The 20890-nt window shown below is 39.2% G+C and overlaps 1 protein-coding gene across 1 annotated transcript in view; it reads left to right on the forward strand.

Annotated features, from left to right (window-relative positions):
- Zc3h6 (zinc finger CCCH-type containing 6) overlaps positions 1-14916 on the forward strand; it is a 57811-nt gene extending 42895 nt beyond the window's left edge. Inside the window, exons 7-12 of the mRNA XM_075962118.1 lie at positions 186-297; positions 4398-4507; positions 6093-6346; positions 8005-8507; positions 11682-11921; positions 12386-14916. Coding sequence (XP_075818233.1) covers positions 186-297; positions 4398-4507; positions 6093-6346; positions 8005-8507; positions 11682-11921; positions 12386-13839 — 2673 coding nt within the window. The 3' untranslated portion in view covers positions 13840-14916. The remainder of the gene's footprint in view (positions 1-185; positions 298-4397; positions 4508-6092; positions 6347-8004; positions 8508-11681; positions 11922-12385) is intronic.
- Positions 14917-20890: the final 5974 nt, after the last annotated feature.

Here is a 20890-nt window from a genome sequence, read left to right on the forward strand (position 1 = left end):
GGGTGCTGGTGGGACACTGGCAGAGTCCTGAGGCCACATACACTGCTTGGGCAGGACTTGAGAGAGATTATCTACATCCTTGTAGCTCAGTATTTAACACTAAGGATAATGACTAGAATCCCACCGTGGATACATGGCGAGAATAGATCTGAATTCTTCCTTTCTGTTTTCTTTTGTTTAAACAGGGAGATCATTGTAAATTTGATCATGATGCAGAATTGGAGAAGAAAAAGGAGATCTGCAAATACTATTTACAGGGATATTGTACCAAAGGAGAAAACTGCATTTATATGCATGATATCCTTTATAGAAATGTGTATCAACTAACATACTGATATTTCATCATTGTGGTTTTTAAAAAATCATAAATACAATCTAAAAATCTTAGCTTGGTTTTTATATTTAAAGTGACACATTATATAAACCCAGTATTGTCATCCTCTGAACTTCAAACATGCTAAAGTGCTCAGGAATATAGGAAAAGCATTTCTTTATAACCCAGGGGAATAGAAAACCTTATTATGGCTCGAAACCAGAATCAATAAGGGAAAAGACTAAAAATATGACTGCAAGCATTTAAATTTTATAACAAAAATCTCCAAGCTAAGTAAACACATTAAAATTGAGAAGAGTGGGAGCAGGGAAGACAGATAATTCACAGAAAAAGAACTGGTCAAAAATCAAATGGAAGTAAGAGGAATACAATTAAAACCACACCAAGATAACAGCCATCAGATGTACACACACACACACACACACAATTTGTTTGTTATTAGCAAGGCTATGAGAAAAGAGACACACTAGAATTTTCTTGATGAGAAGGTCACAGTAGCACACCTTTATCTATTGTGCTGTTTGTCCTCCAAAAGAGTGTATTTGAGTCAGTTTTGGCGGCACACGCCTTTAATCCCAGCACTCCAGAGGCATAGCCAGGCAGATCTCTGTGAGTTTAAGACGAACCTGACCCATAGATTGGGTTCTAGGACAGCCAGGGCTACACAAAGAAATCCTATCTCGAACCCTACCTCCCCAAGAGTGTATTTGATAATCTGACAAATACACCTCATTTCTTTGTTAAAATATAATTTGTTTTGGTCAAGAAAATACAAGTATATTGTTTTCAGATTTGATAGCATTTTTTAGAAACCGAATATCAAATTCTGTTTTTAAAAGTTTCTACTCAGTTCTTAGGGTCTCATTTCACTTGTAAATAAATGGTATTTTATTTCAGTAACTTTTATTATATTTCATTATAGTTTTTGATTATTCTGGGGGGTTGTTTCCTTGTTTTCTGTTTTTGAGACAGAGTTTCACTAGATAGCCCAGACTGACTTTACATTCACCTTATTGCCCAAGGCAGCCTTGAATTCTCTTGGCCTTGTGGGATTGCAAATGTATGTCACCATGACTTTTATAATTTTAATTATTTTCAGTATACCTTTACAGTAATGTTTAATAGTAGTGATTGAGGCAGACAAAATATTCGTCTTAACATAGTTTTTTTAAAAAAATCAAAATAAGTATATTTTACAAAGATTTTTATTAATTTAAAAAAGGAATTTGAATTTTATTAGTGTTTTTTGCATTAGCCAAAATTAGTCTTGTGTTTTTTCTCCCTTGAGTTTGTCCATCTGTTTGTTTTAGGTTTTATTGTTGTTGTTGTCTCTTTTGAGACATTATGTTGCCCTAGAACTCAAGAGGGATGTGGACCATTCCAGCCTTGAATTCACAAAGACCCACCTGTCTGTGCCCCCAAGACTGGGATAAAAGGAGTAGACCACCATGCCTGAGATGCAAGATAGCTTTAATGCCACATAGGTATTCCCAAATGCCTGCCACCCAAATGGTACATTTCCACTATACATCTGAATTTTGTATTTTCTTTAGAAATTTGTCTTTAAAACTTCAAGTAAAACTAGTCTGTGGCTTTAATTGTTGGGATTTTTATTTTTAACATAACATATTCAATTCCCTTTATTTCCTTTATAGATAAAATGTTTTCTTACATTTTTTTGTTCTCTATAATATGTAATCATTGGAAAAGAATGACACCTATGTATATTAAAATCAACACCCTTTTCTATAATGACTAGAAATGGTTTTCTTTTAAAAGTACGTCTGTTTTAGTACATCTCTTAACCCTCATCAAAGTTTCTATTTGCAGTAAATGATGGTTAACACAGACCCACAGCCATCCAGGGCAGAGAATAAAACTGGTATGCTAGACCTAAATGGGACATGTATGTCACCATCCCACCCTTCTAAGAATGGGCAGAACTGTAGGTGAATTTTTTTTTTGTTCCTCCTGCCAGCTCCCAAATCATGACACTTACTATTAATTATAAAAACTCGGCTGTTAGCTTATGTTTGTTTCTAAGTAGTTCGTATAACTTAAATTAACCCATTTCTTTTCATTTACTTTCTGCCTCTTAGCTTTATTATTGTAGTGGCATTTCATTTATATTTTAATAAATAAAGCTTGCCTGAAGATCAGAGAGTAAAACAGCCCCACTAGCCAGCCTTACAGAGCAGACAGTGGTAACACACCTTTAGTTCCTAGAAACCAGGCGGTGCATGCCTTTAATCCTAGTGGTGCACGCCTTTAATCCTAGCCCTACAGAGATGTAAATACTGGAGGAGACAGCTCACAGACACAGTCTCATTTGAGATTTCTGGAAGCAGGATCGCCATTTTCGGCCTGAGGTAAAGGTAAGAGCAAATGGTCAGCTATTTTGCGTTTCTAAACTTTAGGTTGAACCCCAGTTTCTGTCTCTGAGTTTTTATTAATCATGCTTCATATTCCTTCATCTCCATAGTGTTCATACTGCTCACTGCTTCTCAGCAGTCTTGTATCTGGCTGTCCTACCTATACCTCCTGCCTAGCTAATGCCAGTTAGCTTTTTATTAAACCATTAAGAAGGCTCCTTGGCAGCCTGGCAGTGGTGGCACATACCTTTAATTCCAGTTCTTGGCAGGCAGAGGCAGGTGGATCTCTGTGAGTTCGAGGCCAGCCTGGTCTACAAGAACTAGTTCCAGGGCAGGCTCCAAAGCTACAGAGAAACCTTGCCTTAGGGGAAAAAAAATGGTGTGTTGGCAAAGACACATCTTTACAGTATACGAAAAGGTCATTCCATAACACAGAACTATATTAAGAGCCAAAGGCAGTGGATGACTACGGGGAACGGTGTTTTCCAGACATAGCAGGGCTGTTGCATGTATGAACTCAGAACAGATGTGACATCGAGCACAAGATGTGCAGACTCAAGAACAATAATTCAAGCAGGAAGTCCCACCCCAGCTGGGGAGCTGTTAGTTTAGTTTTGTTTTTTTTTTTAAGTATTGCTTTTGGTAGGTCGACTGTGCTCCTGTAGGTCACACTCCTAAGAATATATGGATAGCACAAATTAGACTTGATGGTTTTAGTTTTGGGGTGTAAAAAGTTGGGAGGATAGAGAAGGGAGTATATCTGAGGGAAGTTAAGTAGTGAATATTATCAAAACATTCTGAATGTAATTTTCAAAGAACTAATAAAAATGGAAAAAAGTACATTTGTATTTGTAGAATAAGAATTTAAAATTTTTAATGTTTCTAAATTATTAAAATATTGATCTATAATATATTATTAGACATGATTACAGGTTCTTCAGTATAGCAAATACTAGCAAAGTTGTATTGATTTAGCATTTTTTTATTATGGTAAGAAGACTTAATATGAGATATATTCTCAACAATTCTTTTTAAGGTTTATTTATTTATTGTGTATACTGTATTCTGCCTGCATGTATGCCTGCACATCTAAAGAGGGCACCAGATCTCATCATAGATGGTTGTGAGCCACCATGTGGTTGCTGGGACTTGAACTCAGGACCTCTGGAAAAGCAGCCAGTGCTCTTAGTCTCTGAGACATCTCTCCAGCCTTCTCTTAACAATTTTTAAGAAGGTATAACATGTAAGTGTTAATTGTAGGTACAATGTTATACAGCAAATATCTGGAAGTGAATCATCTTTATAGCAGTTTTTCAAAGGAAAAAGACTCAACCTTGGGCCTGGGATGATGGCTCCGGACAATGCTTGCTATTCAAGCATGGGGAGCTGAGTTCAGATCTCTAGCACCCATGTTAAAGTTGGGTGCAGTGGCATGTGTACATAGTGCTGGGTGGTAGATGGAGACAGACAAATCCCTAGAGGTCACTGGTCAGCCAGTGTAGCTGAATGGTGAGTTCCAGGTTCAGTGACAAACTGTCTTAGAAATTGAGGTTGAGAGTGATAGACACTCAGTGTTGATCTCTGCCCTCCATGTATACAGGCACGTGTATGTGCACATGTGCATGCACAGGTCTGCACACACACAGTTATCCTTGCTCGTACTCGGTCTGTTCCTTAATGCTTTCATTTACGTGAATTTCCTTGCAAGTTTTATCATAGTGGAGCAAAGTGCTACCAAGGAGACAACTGCAAGTTTTCCCATGATGATCTGACTAAAGAGACAAAGAAACTTTTGGACAAAGTGAGTTGTGCTTGCGCACTGTTGATTATTTGTTAGATCTTCCCTCAGATTTTACTTAAATCAGACCTTATAAAGAGTATTTTATAAAGTTGCTAAGAAATTGAGGAACATCCTGTAGGTTTTGCTCTAGTAATATAGTTTGTTGGAAAATAGAATTATTGGTCTAGAAATTTGAGAATATTTTAATCTGATCCCTATTCTGATACTAAAAGAAGTAATTTACTTTGAACAATACTCCAAACTTACTAGGGATCAAGAGTTCTAGAATCTTGGCCTTTATTTAAATGTTGAAAATAAGGGTGCTAGTCTTACTGTAACTTATTACATCATGTTTGGTTAATATCCCTGCTATGCCTGCTCTTTTCTGAAGTGAAACAGAGGACAGGTGGATCTGGGGGAGCAGGGGAGGGGACCAGAGGAAAGGAGGGAAGGGAAACTGCGGTTGGGATATAATATATGAGAAAAGAATAAGTAAATTGCTTGATTAAAATGAGAAAAAGAAAATAAGGGTTCATACAAAGTTGCCAAAGTAGCAAGATAACTTTCTTTGGAGCAAAGTTGGATTGGAGTGGGCACTTGTCAGGACTGACAGTGGGCACATGAGTGGGGTTCAAGAAGAAGAAGGATGTAGCATGTAGTTCTCTTTTAAAAAATTATTATTATCTTCTTATTTTATGAGTGTTTTATGTACATGCATGTGTGTGTACAATAGATGTGCCTGATGTCATTGAAGGCCAGGAAATTGTGTCAGATCCCCAGGAACTAGAGTTACAGACGGTTTTGAACTGGATCTGTGGATGCAGGGAACTTAACCTGGATTCTTTGGAGGAGCAGTCAATGTTCTCAGCCACTAGGTCATTGCTTCAATCCCTACTTCTCTATTTTGCTAAGTAGTTTAGGTCATATAATAATTTTTTATTGTTCATGTCTCTTCCTATAATACAATCTGATTTTAATCACATATATATCCAATTATGCAAAATGTGCTTAAATAAGATGGTAAATAAGTTACCCCTAAAGTCTACTTTAAATACATAGTTTACCTTACTGTGCATGCACATAAAACCAGTTGATGCAGGACCAGCCCTTCTGTTTTTTATATTAAACATTGAGAGTATACTTGAATAAAAGATGTCTAAATTTGATTGTTACTTGTAGTGGAGAAATCTGTACTGTTGTTCAGAAATGAGAGTATATGTAGCCAAGCAGGTGGGGATCCTAGAGGATTCTGAGGTTGCTAGGTACGTTATTTGGAGAGGGGTATGTATGTATAGTACATGCAGGTAAAGTAGCTAGGCTTCCAAGTGCATTGTTACAAGAATGTGTGTGTATCTGTATGTCTGTGTCTGTGGTGTGTGCAAAAACTAGAAAGGGTTCCAGACTAAATTACCTTCTATGTTTGACTGCTTTAAACCGCTTTGAACCTCATTCTGAGTATTGAAAATAATTGCTTATCTCTGATCCATTTAAACTTTAATGTTAATCTTAATTTTTTTCTTTTAATGAAAGTAGCTTACTGAGGTCTTTCATTTTCAATGTGAGGAGGAAAGCTTGTTCTGAGGCACTAACCTCTGCAATTGTCTAGGTGTTGAATGCTGATGAAGAACTTACAAATGAAGATGAAAGAGAATTGGAAGAACTTAGAAAGCGTGGCATAACTCCTCTCCCTAAACCACCCCCAGGAGTCGGGCTTCTGCCAACCCCATCAGAGCACTTACCCTTTTCTGATCCTGAAGATGATTTTGAGACAGATCTTTCTGATGATATGAAGAAAATTCCATCTCTTTTTGAAATAGTCGTAAAACCTACTGTGGATTTAGCACATAAAATTGGGAAGAAGTAAGTTAACACCACCAATATGGCAGCATTCTCCCCTAAAATTCAACATTAAGATACCAAAAGCATTCCAGGTCATTCACCTGGTTAAACCTAGGCGGAGCAGCAGTTACCTGGCCTGGCTTGGGGTTGCTGCTTCCCCTTTCTCTATACCCTTACCCTTCTTTCCTGCCCCCAGTGATTTTCTTGTGGATTTTACACAACTTTAGGAGCTTTGCTGTATCGTAGCACTGGCAGGGTGGATTTGACATTCTGTCTACTTACTTAGGAGCTTACATTTTCAAATGGCTGATATGCTGTCTCCTTTATTTGGTTCTGTCTGAAAATAATTTCCTTAAGGTATTAGGAAAGACTGTGGGTAAGCCGCATCCAGTTTTCATTTTCTAGCAAGGCCTTTTCAGTCCTGATTCCTGTCCTTTAGTGAACGTATACCCAGGCCTTGCTATTTATTATTCTTTAATCCTGAATGCCCGGAGAGACAATGATACCTCAGCAGATGAGGAACAAGAAACTAGAGTAAATATCACAACTGACATGAGCCAGTAAGAGTATTTCAGTTAAAGTTAAGGAGAAAACCAGACATGGTGGTAGATGTGCTCATGATGTCAGAACTTGGGCGTTGAGAGGTATGCTATTTCAGTCAGCTTGACACAAGCTGGAGTCATCTGGAACAGGAAACCTTAGAGAAGATGCCTTCATCACATTGGCCTGTAGGCAAGACTGGAGGGGCATTTGCTTGACTGTTTGGGAGAATATGGCCCATGGGGGTGACACCATCCTAGGGCAGGTAGACCTGGGTTGAAAGCAGGCTGAAGAAGCAATGGGAGCAAACCAGTAGAAGGCAGTGTTCCTCCATGGGCTGTTTCATTCCCTTGAGTTCCTGCCCAGCTTCTCTTCATGATGGACTGAGCTGTAAGATGATGTAAACCCTGTCTTCCCCAGGTTGCTTTGGTCGCAGTGTTTGTCAGTGATAGAAAGCAGACTAGGACAGGAGACTGAAGTAGGAGGTTATATGTGTAGGGCCGCTATGTGCTGTAGAGTGAGAGTTTGCCTCAAATTTTAAAAGAATAGGAATACCCACCATTTTTCCAATATTATATATCATAATCAATGAAATAAATGAAAGATATAAATATGTTAAATTAGAATTGTAGTGGGAGACTCATCACTGGGCAGTTTCAGCAAAACCAAAAAATAAACTGACAAAACTATTAGAAATGATAAAGTCAGCATTAAAAATGAAATCTTTTGTATGCCATCAACACAATAAGCTTCCATTGGAAATCATGATCAGAGCTATATGTATAGATAATAAGATTTTAATTTAATTGTAGATAAGTTTGTGTATATCCAGAAAAACAGAAGAGAAGAGTCTTCTAGTGCTTGGTTTCAAATGACTTTATTTATATTTGCAGTTTTCTGTATTTTCCAAACAGCTGGCAGTTAACAGCAATTAAGAGAACCATATCTAAATGAAAGCAAGAGATGTATGTTTTTAAGTAATCTCTTAAATACACAGGATTCTAATTGAACATAAAAGATCATCCTTAACTATTATCTATTTAGGATGATAACATTTTTGTTTGTCTCTTTGCTTTGAACTGAGAAATACTGCTTTTTGTTTTTGTTTTTTATTTTTATTTTGTTTGGTTTTTCTACAGACCACCAGCATTTTACAGCAGTGCCTCACCACCAGGACCACAGTCTCAGGAAGGCAGTCCCTGTCCACAGCACATGTACAATTCTGAGTCAAGTCCAGATCCGGGCCCTAATGTGCCTCAAGGTTGTGATAGTCCTGTGAGGCGTCCAGGCTCCCCTGGACATCACCCATGTGTGGGACCTCCTGGCCCACCAGTGCACGAGAGTGCACCTTTGCCACCTGGTCCACCTGAAACTGTAAGCTCTCATAGTCAAGCTGGAGGGCTTACTCAGTTGGACATACTACCAGCCACGGGTAGAGCTTATCATTCCCCAGGCTTTCCAGGACCTGCAATGAAAGTCCCTAGAGAGAACCACTGCTCTCCAGCCTCACTGTACCAGCAAATGCCTGGAGAGATGCAGCTTAGCACAGACTCCGCATCCCCTCAAGTCCCAGTCGAGGTTTACGAGGACTACTACTCACAGCATGCTGCACATAGTTTTCAACTGCCTGGTAACTGTGCTGGTAAGTTGAAGGCAACTAATTTCCAATTTAAAATGTTAAGACTTGCTTTTCATTAAAAAAACATGCATTTTTAAGTTAAGTAAAATTGATGAAATTGAAACCTTCAAATGTTTTCAATTTCTTCAAAACTATAGGAACAAAACTTTAGCTGATTTCTGATGCAATAAAATTTCTGATAATATTTAAGAATACAGAATTTAATGTAGACAGAGACTGCTTGTTTGATCCCAGCTGCCCAGACCCAAATAATCATATAGAAACTATATTAATGACAACACTGCTTGGAGCTGGGCGGTGGTGGCACACGCCTTTAATCCCAGCACTTGGGAGGCAGAGGCAGGCAGATCTCTGTGAGTTCAAGGCCAGCCTGGTCTACAAGAGCTACTTCCAGGACAGCTTCCAAAGCCACAGAGAAACCCTGTCTCAAAAAACAAAAAAAAAGACAACGCTGCTTGGCCAATGACTCAGGAATGTTTCTAGTTAGCTTTTACATCTCGAATTAATACATTTCTGTTAATCTTTGTATCACCATGACACTGTGGCTTACTGGTAAAGGTTCTGGGCAGCTATCTCCTTTGGCAGCTGCATGGTGTCTCCGTGACTCCACCTACTCTCTCTCTCTGGATTTCCCAGCTGGCTTCGCTCTGCTAAGCCATTGGCCAAAACAGCTTTATTCATCAGCCAATAAAAGCAACACATATACAGAAGGACAGCTACATTATCTCCCCTTTCCTGAGTAATTAAAAAGAAAGGCTTTAACTTTAACATAGTAAAATCATATATACAAAACTGTTATCAAGCAAGAATTATAGTTAAAATTTTTTTGTGAGTCTAAAGTTTTATATTTAATTTATCTTTTATCATAACTAAAGAAAACTATAATTAAAACTATTTTTCTTCAACCCCATCAAAGACCCCAGAAGGAAATAATATTACTTAAGCAAACAGGAAGTACAGCCAAGCAACTTCCAAAATTCTAGAATTGACTTAGACATCTTACTGCCTGGATAGTCACCCATAGTTCTTCTGTACCATTGGGGCATCCGTCTTCAGCCTACAGGCCCATAGTATCCAGCAGACTTTTCCGTGAAGCGGGATATTCGAAGATCTCTTCTGCCTTTATTGGTAGTTTGTCAGTCACTTTCTTCTGTCCTGCAGAATATCTGGCAGTTAAATGATCTGTACAGGCATAATACCTTAAATAAGAGTAGAAATATACATATAATTAAGTTGACCTTAAATTTGTATTAATACACCAAAGTCCATACAAATGTAAAGTACTTATATCTATATTATATTCCCCTTTAAATGAAAACAAACATTTATAAACAATCATTTTGGGAATTTGGATGTAGTTTTCTCTAAATGGTTTCCTGCTTTTTGTTGAGTGAAGTATTTTCAGGGTTCACGGAGAACTTTCCAGGGGGTATTTTTCCATCAAACCACCTTAGCCTAGAGGGAATCCACAGGTTTCTATGGAAATAAAAGCAGAACCTCAGGACTGGAGAGATGGCTCAGCTGTTAAGAGCATTGCCTACTCTTCCAAAGGTCCTGAGTTCAATTCCTGGCAACCACATGGTGGCTCACAACCATCTGTAATGAGGTCTGGTGCCCTCTTCTGGCCTGTAGGCATACACGCAGAGAAAATATTGTATACATAATAAGTAAATAAATAAATATTTTTCAAAAAAGCAGAACCTCTTTTCCATCCTTAGACTCAAATTTTGAAGTTAAGATACTTTTATAACATATATGATGATTTAGCTTAGCAGCCCCCAGAATCAAATGTCTCTCTACAGTTAAAAAATTCAAAGAAAACACAATAATATACATAATCTAGACTCTCTGTGTATATTCCATCTTTATTTGGTTTATTTTTTTTACTCCTTTAATCTATGACTGTCTGTAATCTTTTATATTACTTTTGATGTCTCTTTAAAGACTTTGTTTTATTTATTTATTTATTGGTTTTTCGAGACAGGGTTTCTCTGTGGCTTTGGAGCCTATCCTGGAACTAGCTCTTGTAGACCAGGCTGGCCTCGAACTCACAGAGATCCGCCTGCCTCTGCCTCCCGAGTGCTGGGATTAAAGGTGTGCGCCACCATCGCCCGGCCTTTGTTTTATTTTTTAAACCTATTTCTTTTTGTAACTATCTATACTTTTTCTTCTCTCTCCCAAGCCTATGTACTTTTATCCAAGATCCATTCAGAGGGCTTGTTCATCTGAATCTGTCTTTATTGCATATCTGTAATCATTTTCTGACTAGGAGTGCTTTTTTTTTAATGTTAAGTGGGTGTGGTTAGGACCAACTCCACAGCCCTGTCTGTTTTCTCCAACCCGTCCACCATGGCAGAGGCATGTTCACTGCCCCAGCTTCAGGGACGCAGAGAGTCTGTGTCACCGTTAAGCAGTTTGTAACATGCTGCTCACAAACCCCATTTAAATGTTCCATAGCAGGACCTCCTGAAAGAGCCACATCTGTTTGTGCTGCCAGTATGAACCAGGAAGCCTTCTTAAAGGAACAGTATCTCTGCTTGCAGCCAGCAAACAGATCCCACCCAAGAAAATGCTGCTACCAAGAAATTGTGTTTATCTCTGTTCTTTTGTGTCTAGAATCTCTTCCCAAGCTCTCTCAGGTTCTATGTGGATGTAATCAGTCTATGTTAGTGTGCCATTTGTTGTCAGTGACTGCTCATTTGTTCCTGGCTGCCCAGATCCGAATAGTAACACAGAAACAATATTAATGACAACACTGCTTGGCCAATGACTCAGGCGTATTTCTAGAGAGCTCTTACATCTTGAATTAATCCATTTCTATTAATCTGTATATCGCCACAAGGCTGTGGCCTACCAGTAAAGGTTTGGGCATCTGTTTCCTTCAGCAGCTACATGGCATCTCCTTGACTCCACCTACTCTCTCTCTATATCTCTGTTCAAATTTCCTGCCTGGCTTCACTCTGCTAAGCCATTGGCCAAAAAAGCTTTATTCATCAACCAATAAAAGCAGCACATATACAGAAGGACATCCCACATCAATTTAAAACAATAGAATTTAGACATTTTTAAATATTTAATTATACAACTTAAGAATTTAATGTGGTAATTAGGAGAGATTCAGTCTCTTACACTTTGGTGGAGCTTGAGCTCACAGTGTCTCTTCTTTTGTATCTGTAGATGAGATGTGGCCTGAAGAATTTGCACCCCAGCAGCCTCCCACTGCCCATGACTCATCTAATCTTGGGAGTGGGCCTGACACCAGCAGCAGTATGACAGGTCACTGCCCTCTGCCTGCCTCAGGGCTCCCTCCTGCAGTGCAGAGAGCTCTTTTCATCCGATTGGCTCAGAGATACCAAGAAGAAGAAGCAGCTGGCACCCAGCCTCATAGAACATCAAGCAAGGAAGAAGGTTTAATAGGTTAGATGTGAAAATGAGTTCCTCTGCACCATCACCTTCCAGTTTACCTTGTAGCCCTCGTCTTATAACTGTTCCTGGCTTCAGTGACAGGCTTTAAATAGCAGTTGCAAAGGTTATATTTATACACAAGCATAAAAAAGATGGCAGATAGAATAGTCTTCCTAAAAGTTTACTTGAAAGTCACCATTTGCCTTACTGTGCATGTCCCTAAAACCAGTTGATGCAGGATCAGCTCTTCCTAAACATTGAGAATACACTTGAATAGAAACTGTCTAAATCTGTTTGTTACTAGGAGTGGAGAAATCTGTACTATTATTTAGAGGCTAGAGTACATGTAGCCAAGTAGGTTGGGGGAGATCTCTTTTAATGACTATGCTAAGTTCAGAAATAGTATTGCTTTTAGTCTTAATTAAGGTCACATATGAATGCTTTGTTTTTGACCACAAGCTTCTGTCTTTGTTTAGACGATACAGTTAACTGGTACTCCAGCAGTGAAGAGGAAGAAGGAAGTGGTGTCAGGTCAATACTGAGAACATTACAGAAACAAACAGGAACTCTAAGAAGTCAGCAGCACCCTCCCCCAGAGCTTGGCATTCCTACTGATCCGAGACTTGCTAAAGAGAAGAGGAAAGGAAGTCAGGTGGTTGACCCTAGGCTTCGGACTGTCCCAAGGCAAGACATTAGGAAGCCTCATGTGTCTGTCCCAGTGGATCTTAGACTTGCGTGGGACCCCAGGAAATTAAGAGGGAATGGAAGTGCTCCTGGAGGCTCTTCTGCTAGTGGAACAAAGTGTGATTTACATCATGCAAATGCTGGTACAAATCGCAAACCGAAAAGAAGAGATGATGATGATGAAGATACAGAACGAGAACTGAGAGAAAAACCCTTCTTAATACCTTTGGATTCTTCACCTGGAGTAGTACTCCAGGATCCAAGGTCACAGTTAAGACAATTCAGTCACATTAAAATGGACATTATCCTAACTAAACCCAACTTTGCAAAACACATCGTGTGGGCTCCAGAAGACTTACTTCCAGTACCTTTACCTAAACCTGATCCAGTATCTTCAATCAATTTACCTCTGCCTCCACTTATAGCTGACCAGAGGCTCAGTAGGTTATGGAATACAAAAAGTGACCATCAAAGTGCCCTGTCCCTTGATCCAAAATCAGCAGCCAAAGCCAAAATGAATCTAACACAGAGAGAGGGCTACTTAGAACAGTGTGCAGACTTGCATAGTTCAGGAGGTAAATTAGGAGACCCTAGGCTGCAAAAGAATTCTGACCCTAGGCTTCACAGACTGCCCAATACAGAGTCACATCAAGTGGCTATAAAGGACTCACATGTATCAAAGAGTGCCCCAAACTTAGCCAGATCAAACCCTACTTTGTCCCAGCCTTCAACAGCATTACCTACCAATGCTGGTCCTGTGGCTCTTCCTCCATATGCCCCCAAACTGTCTTCTTCAGCTGGCCTTCCACTAGGAACTTCAAGTTCAGTTCTTAGTGGCATTAGTTTGTATGATCTCAGGGAGAAGGCTTCATCATCTTCATCAGAGCTAGCAGCCATTTCTTCAGAAGAAAATGCAGAGAACCAGGAAACAAGTGGTTTAAAAAATAGTGATAAAAATGACCCTTCCCCTGGAGAAGTGATCCTACAGAAATCTCCTACAGACATGGAAGTCCCTGTTGAGGGGCCAGTAGACATGCAGGCAGATACTCTGGGGAGTGATGATAAGGTCCAGGTTCCCGCTCTGCACAGTCTTCCTGTTCAGACCTTAACAGGCTTAATTAGACCTCCATACAGTGACCCAAGGCAGGCCAGAGAGCCAGGACAGGGAAGCCCAGCCCCAGACGATGACAAGTCTCTGAGAGAGGTTTTTAAGACATTTGATCCAACTGCGTCACCATTTTGTTAGCTGTTGTGTAATTAAGCTGTTGCCACCCTCTCACAGTTCTCTGCTGTTTGTAACTGGTTTACCTCTATAGTTTATTTATTTTTTAAATTATAAGCATTTTTCAGCTGCTAGTATCAGAACCACATGAACTTATATCCTCTAAAGTCTGTGGTATTTTATATAATATTTTTATAACTTCAAGAGACTGTAGTATAGATACATATCATGTTAGCGTTAGTAAAAGTATTTTTTTTTTCTTTTTGGTTTTTGAGACATGGTTTCTGTGTTGCTTTGGAACCTGTCCTGGGATTAAAGGCGTGCACCACCACCACCTAACTAGTAAAAGTACTTTTTTACTTGTAAGTAAGTGAACTATCATGAACTCAACACTCAGCCCAAGTAAATGCCAGTTTTCTTTCATAATCAATGTTTAGGTTAACAACTAACACTTTTATATGGTTGTTTAGTTTCAAGCAATATGATATACATTAATTTTGAGAATCAGTATTTTAACTAGGATCCTCTCTGCCAGCACAAAACTGATTAGTTTGTAAAGCCAACTGCTAAATAAAATGCAAGGTGAAAACATTTAAAACCATAGTTAGCTCAGCTCGTGTTTAAGGGCAGCACTTCATTAGCATTGGCAACACTGTTTGTGTACATGAAGCACTTGAATGTTGTATCTTTTAAAAGTATTTTATTGTACACTGTATCATAGAAGCTGAAGGAAATAAATAAGATGTTTTGCTACAGTAAAAAAAATCCCAGATTCTGTAACAGAACTTTTAAAATTTAATTTTTCATATTAAATAGTTATGAGTTTATTGCTGTGTCACATTGTGATAATAATGTATGTATTTCAGTGTTTGGTCTTTAGCTACATAATTTTTATCTCTTTCAAATGATGTAACTGCAATAATTGTGTTCATTATGACTGGCAATTTTTAACAATTTTCAAAGTGAGACCGTAGTAATTATAAGCTGATAATGTTTTAAATGTCTAGTTTCTATATTTTTTCTTGCATAGCAAAAACTTCCACTGAGATGGCAGATATATTCCACTGTATAGGGTACCAATAAACAATCTTTTAGATCTTACATGACTGGTTCTATAGCAGAGGTCACCTGTGTTCTAATTATTTAATGTTCTCATAGCTTAGAAATTTAAATTGATTAGAAATTGTATTTTATGACAAGTAACTTGTATTCATTTTTGTGTATTCGTTGATGAGTATAGACAATGATACCTGTGTTTTATGATCTGACTCATAACTCACAGTGTTACACTGGCATGGTCTCTTGAACTGCTGGTGTATGGCAGTGTTTGCTGGGGTGCCTCCAGGAAATCGCTTGTAAAGGGGAAGTTTTTATGAGACAGAGGAGGTAATAACTCCAGTGCTTAGTTAAAGAGAGCACCCACCGAAGCAGTTTTCACAGTTCACAGCAAAGGTTTTTGTTTCTATTTGTTGCCTAAAATGGATCTGGATAACAGGGTAGGATTAAAGATACTGTTTAAAGCCACCATAGAAACCATTTTCTAACTTACTATTCAAATGAACTTTACTTTACCGTTAATTGGAAAGTCAATAAAGTAGTTAAAACTGACAAAAAAAATGTATCCCAAAATAGTACAATTTCCTTTCATTGGAATTTTTTTAAAAATCAGTAAAATATCTAAATTTTAGTGAATCAAAAATCGCAACAAATCTTTAGTTCCACTCATGCATTTATCCCTATTGTTGAATTAGTAATAATTCTAGATATATAAAAGAAGATAATTTGGCTTGTTAAACATGAAACTCTTAACAAAAGCTCTCCTTTTTAAATTTCTGAAAAGGAAATTAAATGGATAATTTAAAAGTAGGATTTCAAAGTTATTAATTCCAATAATGGAATATTTGTTTACTCATTTTATTGTCTCAGTTACTGTTCTGTTGTTGTAAAGAGACACTATGACCAAGGCTTCTCTTAACAAAATAAAACATTTAGCCTGGGACTTGCTTACAGTTTCAGAGGTTTAATCCGTTGTCAGTATCAGCATGGCAGGAAGTATGGAGCGGGCATGGCAGCACTCAAGGTGCTGGAACAACAGCTAAGAGATACATCCTTGTCTGCAGGCCAAGAGAAGGAAGTGGGCTCAGCATGGGCTTTTGGAACCTCGAAGCCTGCTCCCAGTGACACCCTTCCACCAACAAGACCACGCCTCCTAATCCTTCTCAAATGGCCCCACTCCCTGATGACTAAGAATTCAAATATATGAGCCTATGGGGGCCATTACTATTCAAACCACCACACTCATTCATGGATGTCTATTATATCAGCTAGTGCCCTAAAGACTATTTTACAAGCAAATTTAATCTTAGTTGCAGGTTTGACAATACAGTTTATATGAAAGTATTTTTTGTCTAAAATGGGGCTTTTAATATACACTAGTCTTTGGGATTGAGATACTTGATTACAGAGCCCGTCAACATAGACTTGCTTAATCCCCCTTTATTACTATCTCCCAAAAAGTGTAACAAATACCTGCTTCTCCCAGTGAGTAAGCCCTTCTTTAAAGTGGGTTGCATTGGGGTTTAAAAATAACTTTCCCCGTGGACTTAGATATTTGAATTCATGGACCCAGCTGGAGCTGCTATTTGAGGAGGCTTGGGCGATGTGGTCTTGTTGGAGGAAGTTTGTCTCTTGTGGCTGGCTTTGAGAGTAAAAGAGACTCACCTACTTCCAATTTGCCCATCTCATGCTTTGAAGATGTGACCTCTCAAGTTCTGACTTCCACAGCGGTGCTTACCTGCTCTAAATGCCTCCCTGCGGGTTGGACTCATGCTTCTGGAACCACAAGGCAGGATAAGCTCCTTCTTCTGTATGTTACCTTGGTCATGGGGCCTCATCACAGCAACAGAGAAGCAGCTGATGGAGTTGGTATTTTCAGAATTCGTGGAATTTGGTGTATAATATCACAGTGAAAGTAAGTTCTGCCCTGCTCTTAGAAGCTTCACATTTCCAGACAACAGAAATAGGCTGGTTCTGGAAGACTGTGTAGTCGCTTCCGTTGTGATGCATTGAACCTTCCTGCTGGGTCTCAGAATTCATACCCATTTACTTTGGTTGGATAGAGTACGAATCAGGCCATGAAATAGGAATAGCAGCTGATCATAAGAATTTAGATATGTCAACTATTTTCCTGTATCTTGGTTAGAACTTTATTCTGAACTTTGAAAACAAATCAGATGTTAAAATGGTTTGTTTCACTCTTAGGTACTTGACCCCATTTCTGTATGGAACCTCCATGTTTCCCACCCTGTATTTGAAACCCCAGCACTGGGCTACAGTAAAAAGAGCCACATTATGTGATGATATGTGCTACGGGTTTTGGGTTTGGTTTGGTTTGGTTTTGTTTTTTAACTTGCCTTAGTTTTCCAAACCTTAATGCTCCTGCTAGTCCTATTTATTTCAAGAGTGAGAGAACAGATGAGTAGTTAAGTCTTGTTTCAACTGAATAGCTACGGGGCTGGAAGGACAGAGAACTTTTGAAGGTCTCAACGTCTAAGGACAAAGGAATTCCCTTTCTTGTTCTGAATTGACTTCTGAGCTTTATGCCAACGTCTAGTTTCTTATCTGTGATATATAAATAATTTCAACTATTCCTAGGTTTGAGGTAAGGAGGAAATTGTTTTTATAGCATATTTGTAAATATAATTAATTGCTTTCTGTATATCGTAGACACAATCCCTACATTCCTATCAGGGTTATTAAGTTACTCCAGGTTGTTCCAGAACAACTAGGCGTGACCTGTGTGGTTTACCGATTTTATGAAGCTTTAGATTTGCACTGAAATCATAAGAGAATTACCTGAGATGTTGTTTCCAAGAATACTAGCCCACCAGGCTAGCAAGTCTTCAAATGGCAGTGTGTAAGAAACACAGACCTTTTCTACCCTAGAGGTAGGTGTATAGATTTGTAGTTTGTCATAAGGATCTGATCTGCCGAATTCATACATGATGGATGTTGATGGATGTCAACAACTGCTCTGCTTCTGGGCCACGTTGTATGTCTCTGAAACAGTACGTGAGGGTGGGGTGGACACCTATTCAGTATAAAAGCCACTGGTTCTTAGAAACAGCAGAGATACTGGCTCAGGTGGGCATATGACCACACTGTTTATTCATGAGTTGTTCATGTTTTAAATGTAAAATGTGTTAGAAAGAATGGAAATATTCTAATGTATTATTAGTGTCAGCTCTTCAAGTGATCAGTCCCCATCCATCCGACTCACTGTTGATTTTATACAAACAACTTTTGTTGTCTTTCAGTGCCAGAGATGGAACCTAGCGCCTCAGCCTACCAGGCAAGAGCTGCCACTGAGCTCCACTTTCCAGCCCTTCGCTATGGATTTAAGTATCTTTGAGGATATTAAGGCTGGAAGGAATATTAAAACTTGCATTTCGTTAGTGTACTTTGAATGTAACTGGCCCCCATAATCTCATGGTGGAATGACACTATTTGGAGGTGTGGCTTTGCTGGAATGGGAATGGCCTTGTTGGAGGAAGTGGGGCTTCCTATGCTCAGGATACTGCCCCATGTGCCAGTCTATTTCCTGTGGCCTGCACGATGTGGACTCTCAGCTCTCTTCAGTACTGTGTCTGCCTGCATGCGGCCATGCTCCCCGTCATGGCGATGATGGACTGAACCTCTGAAACTGTAAGCAAACCCCCTCAATTAAATGTTTTTTTATAAGAGTTGCCATGGTCATGATGTCTCTTTACTGCAATAAAAAAAAATCATAACAATGGCAGTATCTTGCCAAAGAGGTTTTATCCATAATAATTTATTATAAAGAAATAAACACATAGAGGCCGAATTTTTAAACAGTAACAGTTTTTCCCAGGATCCCCGTTGCCATCGTGCCTCTGCGTTGTCAGTGATGCCCTGTCTTATTTTGCATGCTTTTAAAGTCAACACAAAGGAGAGCATGGTCACCCACTCAGGGAGCGTGTCACGTGCCTCCATCTTACAGTTTTTCCTCCAGGTGCTTAGGAGGGAAGTTAAGATAGAAGAGTTTTTTTTTTTTAAAAAAAAAAACAGTATGCTGCCTTGTAAATAAAAATAGAAGTCAAGAAGTAGTCATTTGCATATTGACTTGACAAAATTTAAAACATTTTTACATTGCTTATGCCCCAGCCGCCTCACTCAGAAAGGTGCTCAGCATAGATCCAAGGTTAGGATTCCTTCAGTGCTTGCATAAGGCAGGGCCTTTGGTGGCCTGTGCCCGAGGTGTCTAGACTTGGTGATGTGTTTGCTATCAGATCCACTCGCACCATCTGTCTGGGCTGAAATCTGGGTTATACCTACTCAGGATAAAGTGTTTTGTTTGACGCTTCCAGTGTGATTATTTTATTTCCCAAAATTGTATGTCAGATTTTTGGGTAATTCTTCTATTTCACCTTGGAAAGTTTATATATACCAATTTACTGGGACAATTCCATTGCTAATCTGTTCAGAGAATACAGCAAGGGTGTGCTTTGCTGAATTGATAACTATAACACTAAGAGCTAGCAAATCACTTGGGAAAAAGCAGATTATGCTGTTTTTTGTTTTTTGTTTAATTTACTAGTAAAATTTCTAATTGACATTCTCAGCAGAGAAACTGTTGCAAGTTTCTGTAGTATTTTTTCTGTATTATCTGAATTTAAAAGCATTTCTACTGTGTGCATCTAGAAGTGTGCTGTTTTGCTCTAATTTCAGCATTTCAAGGCAAAGGAGCCTTGTGCACATACAAGAGTTTATAAATGGGGATCATCCCAAGGCTTCCTAAAAAGGGAACACTGTCCTTTAGCAAATCCTTTCTTCAGGGAAATTATGCCTTATCTAACTACAGACTAGCAGCGTAAGGCCCTGTTCCCAGCTGTCTTCATTCTAGGAACCCTCTTACATTCAGGTGTGTGCATTGTTCTGATGTTGTGACGTCACCTACAGAGTTTGCACTGGGCAGCTATCTAAAAAGACATAATGGCATGTTAAGGTTGATGGTTTTGTTTGAGCGACATTCATAGTTACCCTGGTAATTGAGGTTTATTTTGGGGTTAAGCCCATTAAATCTCAGGACCCAGAAAGATTTGCTATGGCCAGCAAAAACTGGCTAACTGTATCTGAGGGTAAGCAGAATAATTCAATGTTACCACTACATGTTCTTAATTCCTTTGCATGAAGAAACAGTGAGAAGAAGAAGCATAATCTCCAATGAGGTTCTAGTTCTTACAGACATAGTTGGAAAATCCCATAGGCAAGGACAATGATAATATACATATCAAAATCACACACACACACAAAAAGGGCAGGTAGAACCTGACAAAGCAGCCCTCTGGAACAGGTGACACCACCCAGGAAAGAGTCAGCATTCAAGGGGAAATAGCTGACATTCCAAACCATTAGATAAAGTTACTAACTGTCCCTGGATCTGGACTTCACTCACACCCTGACCTGTCTGTCTGGTAAGAGCAGCTGTGCTGCCTTCCTGCTCAGTGCCTGTCTTCTATAGAAATTTTATGTGGTCGGTTAGGTAATTCTGTGGGATTGACTTTATGTAATCTTGACTGTTAGAACAAAGAGTGAATGTTATCACCCTAAGGTCTCATGGTGTGGGGAATGGAAAGGTCATTCATTCTATTGCCTGTGCAGGAGAAGTTACACTGCTGAGGTGTTTTGGGAATGAATCCCATTTTGAAGGGAGAATCATGGCTACACGAGGCTTTTACAGACATGACAACTGTAATGGTCTGTCCTGTCCCTTTAAGAGACAAGCCCTGTCCACTCCCTCCCGTCCTCCACTTCCAGCCTGAACTCCTTCCTTTTCCATCTCTTTCCTGATTCTCTTCTCCTCTCTTCTTCCCTGCTCCCCCCTCTGTTTCTCTCTTTCTCTCTCTCTGTCTGTCTTTCTCCTTGTCTGCCTTCTCTCCCTCTCCTCTTTCCTCTTCCCTTCCATAACCCACTAAATAAATACCCACTTTCTCTGCATGGCGTGCCTTTCTGTCTCTGTCTCTCACCTGCCTGGGACCCACTACACCTCAAGGCT

Source organism: Microtus pennsylvanicus, chromosome 2 (assembly GCF_037038515.1).
Source record: "Microtus pennsylvanicus isolate mMicPen1 chromosome 2, mMicPen1.hap1, whole genome shotgun sequence".
NCBI lineage: Eukaryota > Metazoa > Chordata > Mammalia > Rodentia > Cricetidae > Microtus > Microtus pennsylvanicus.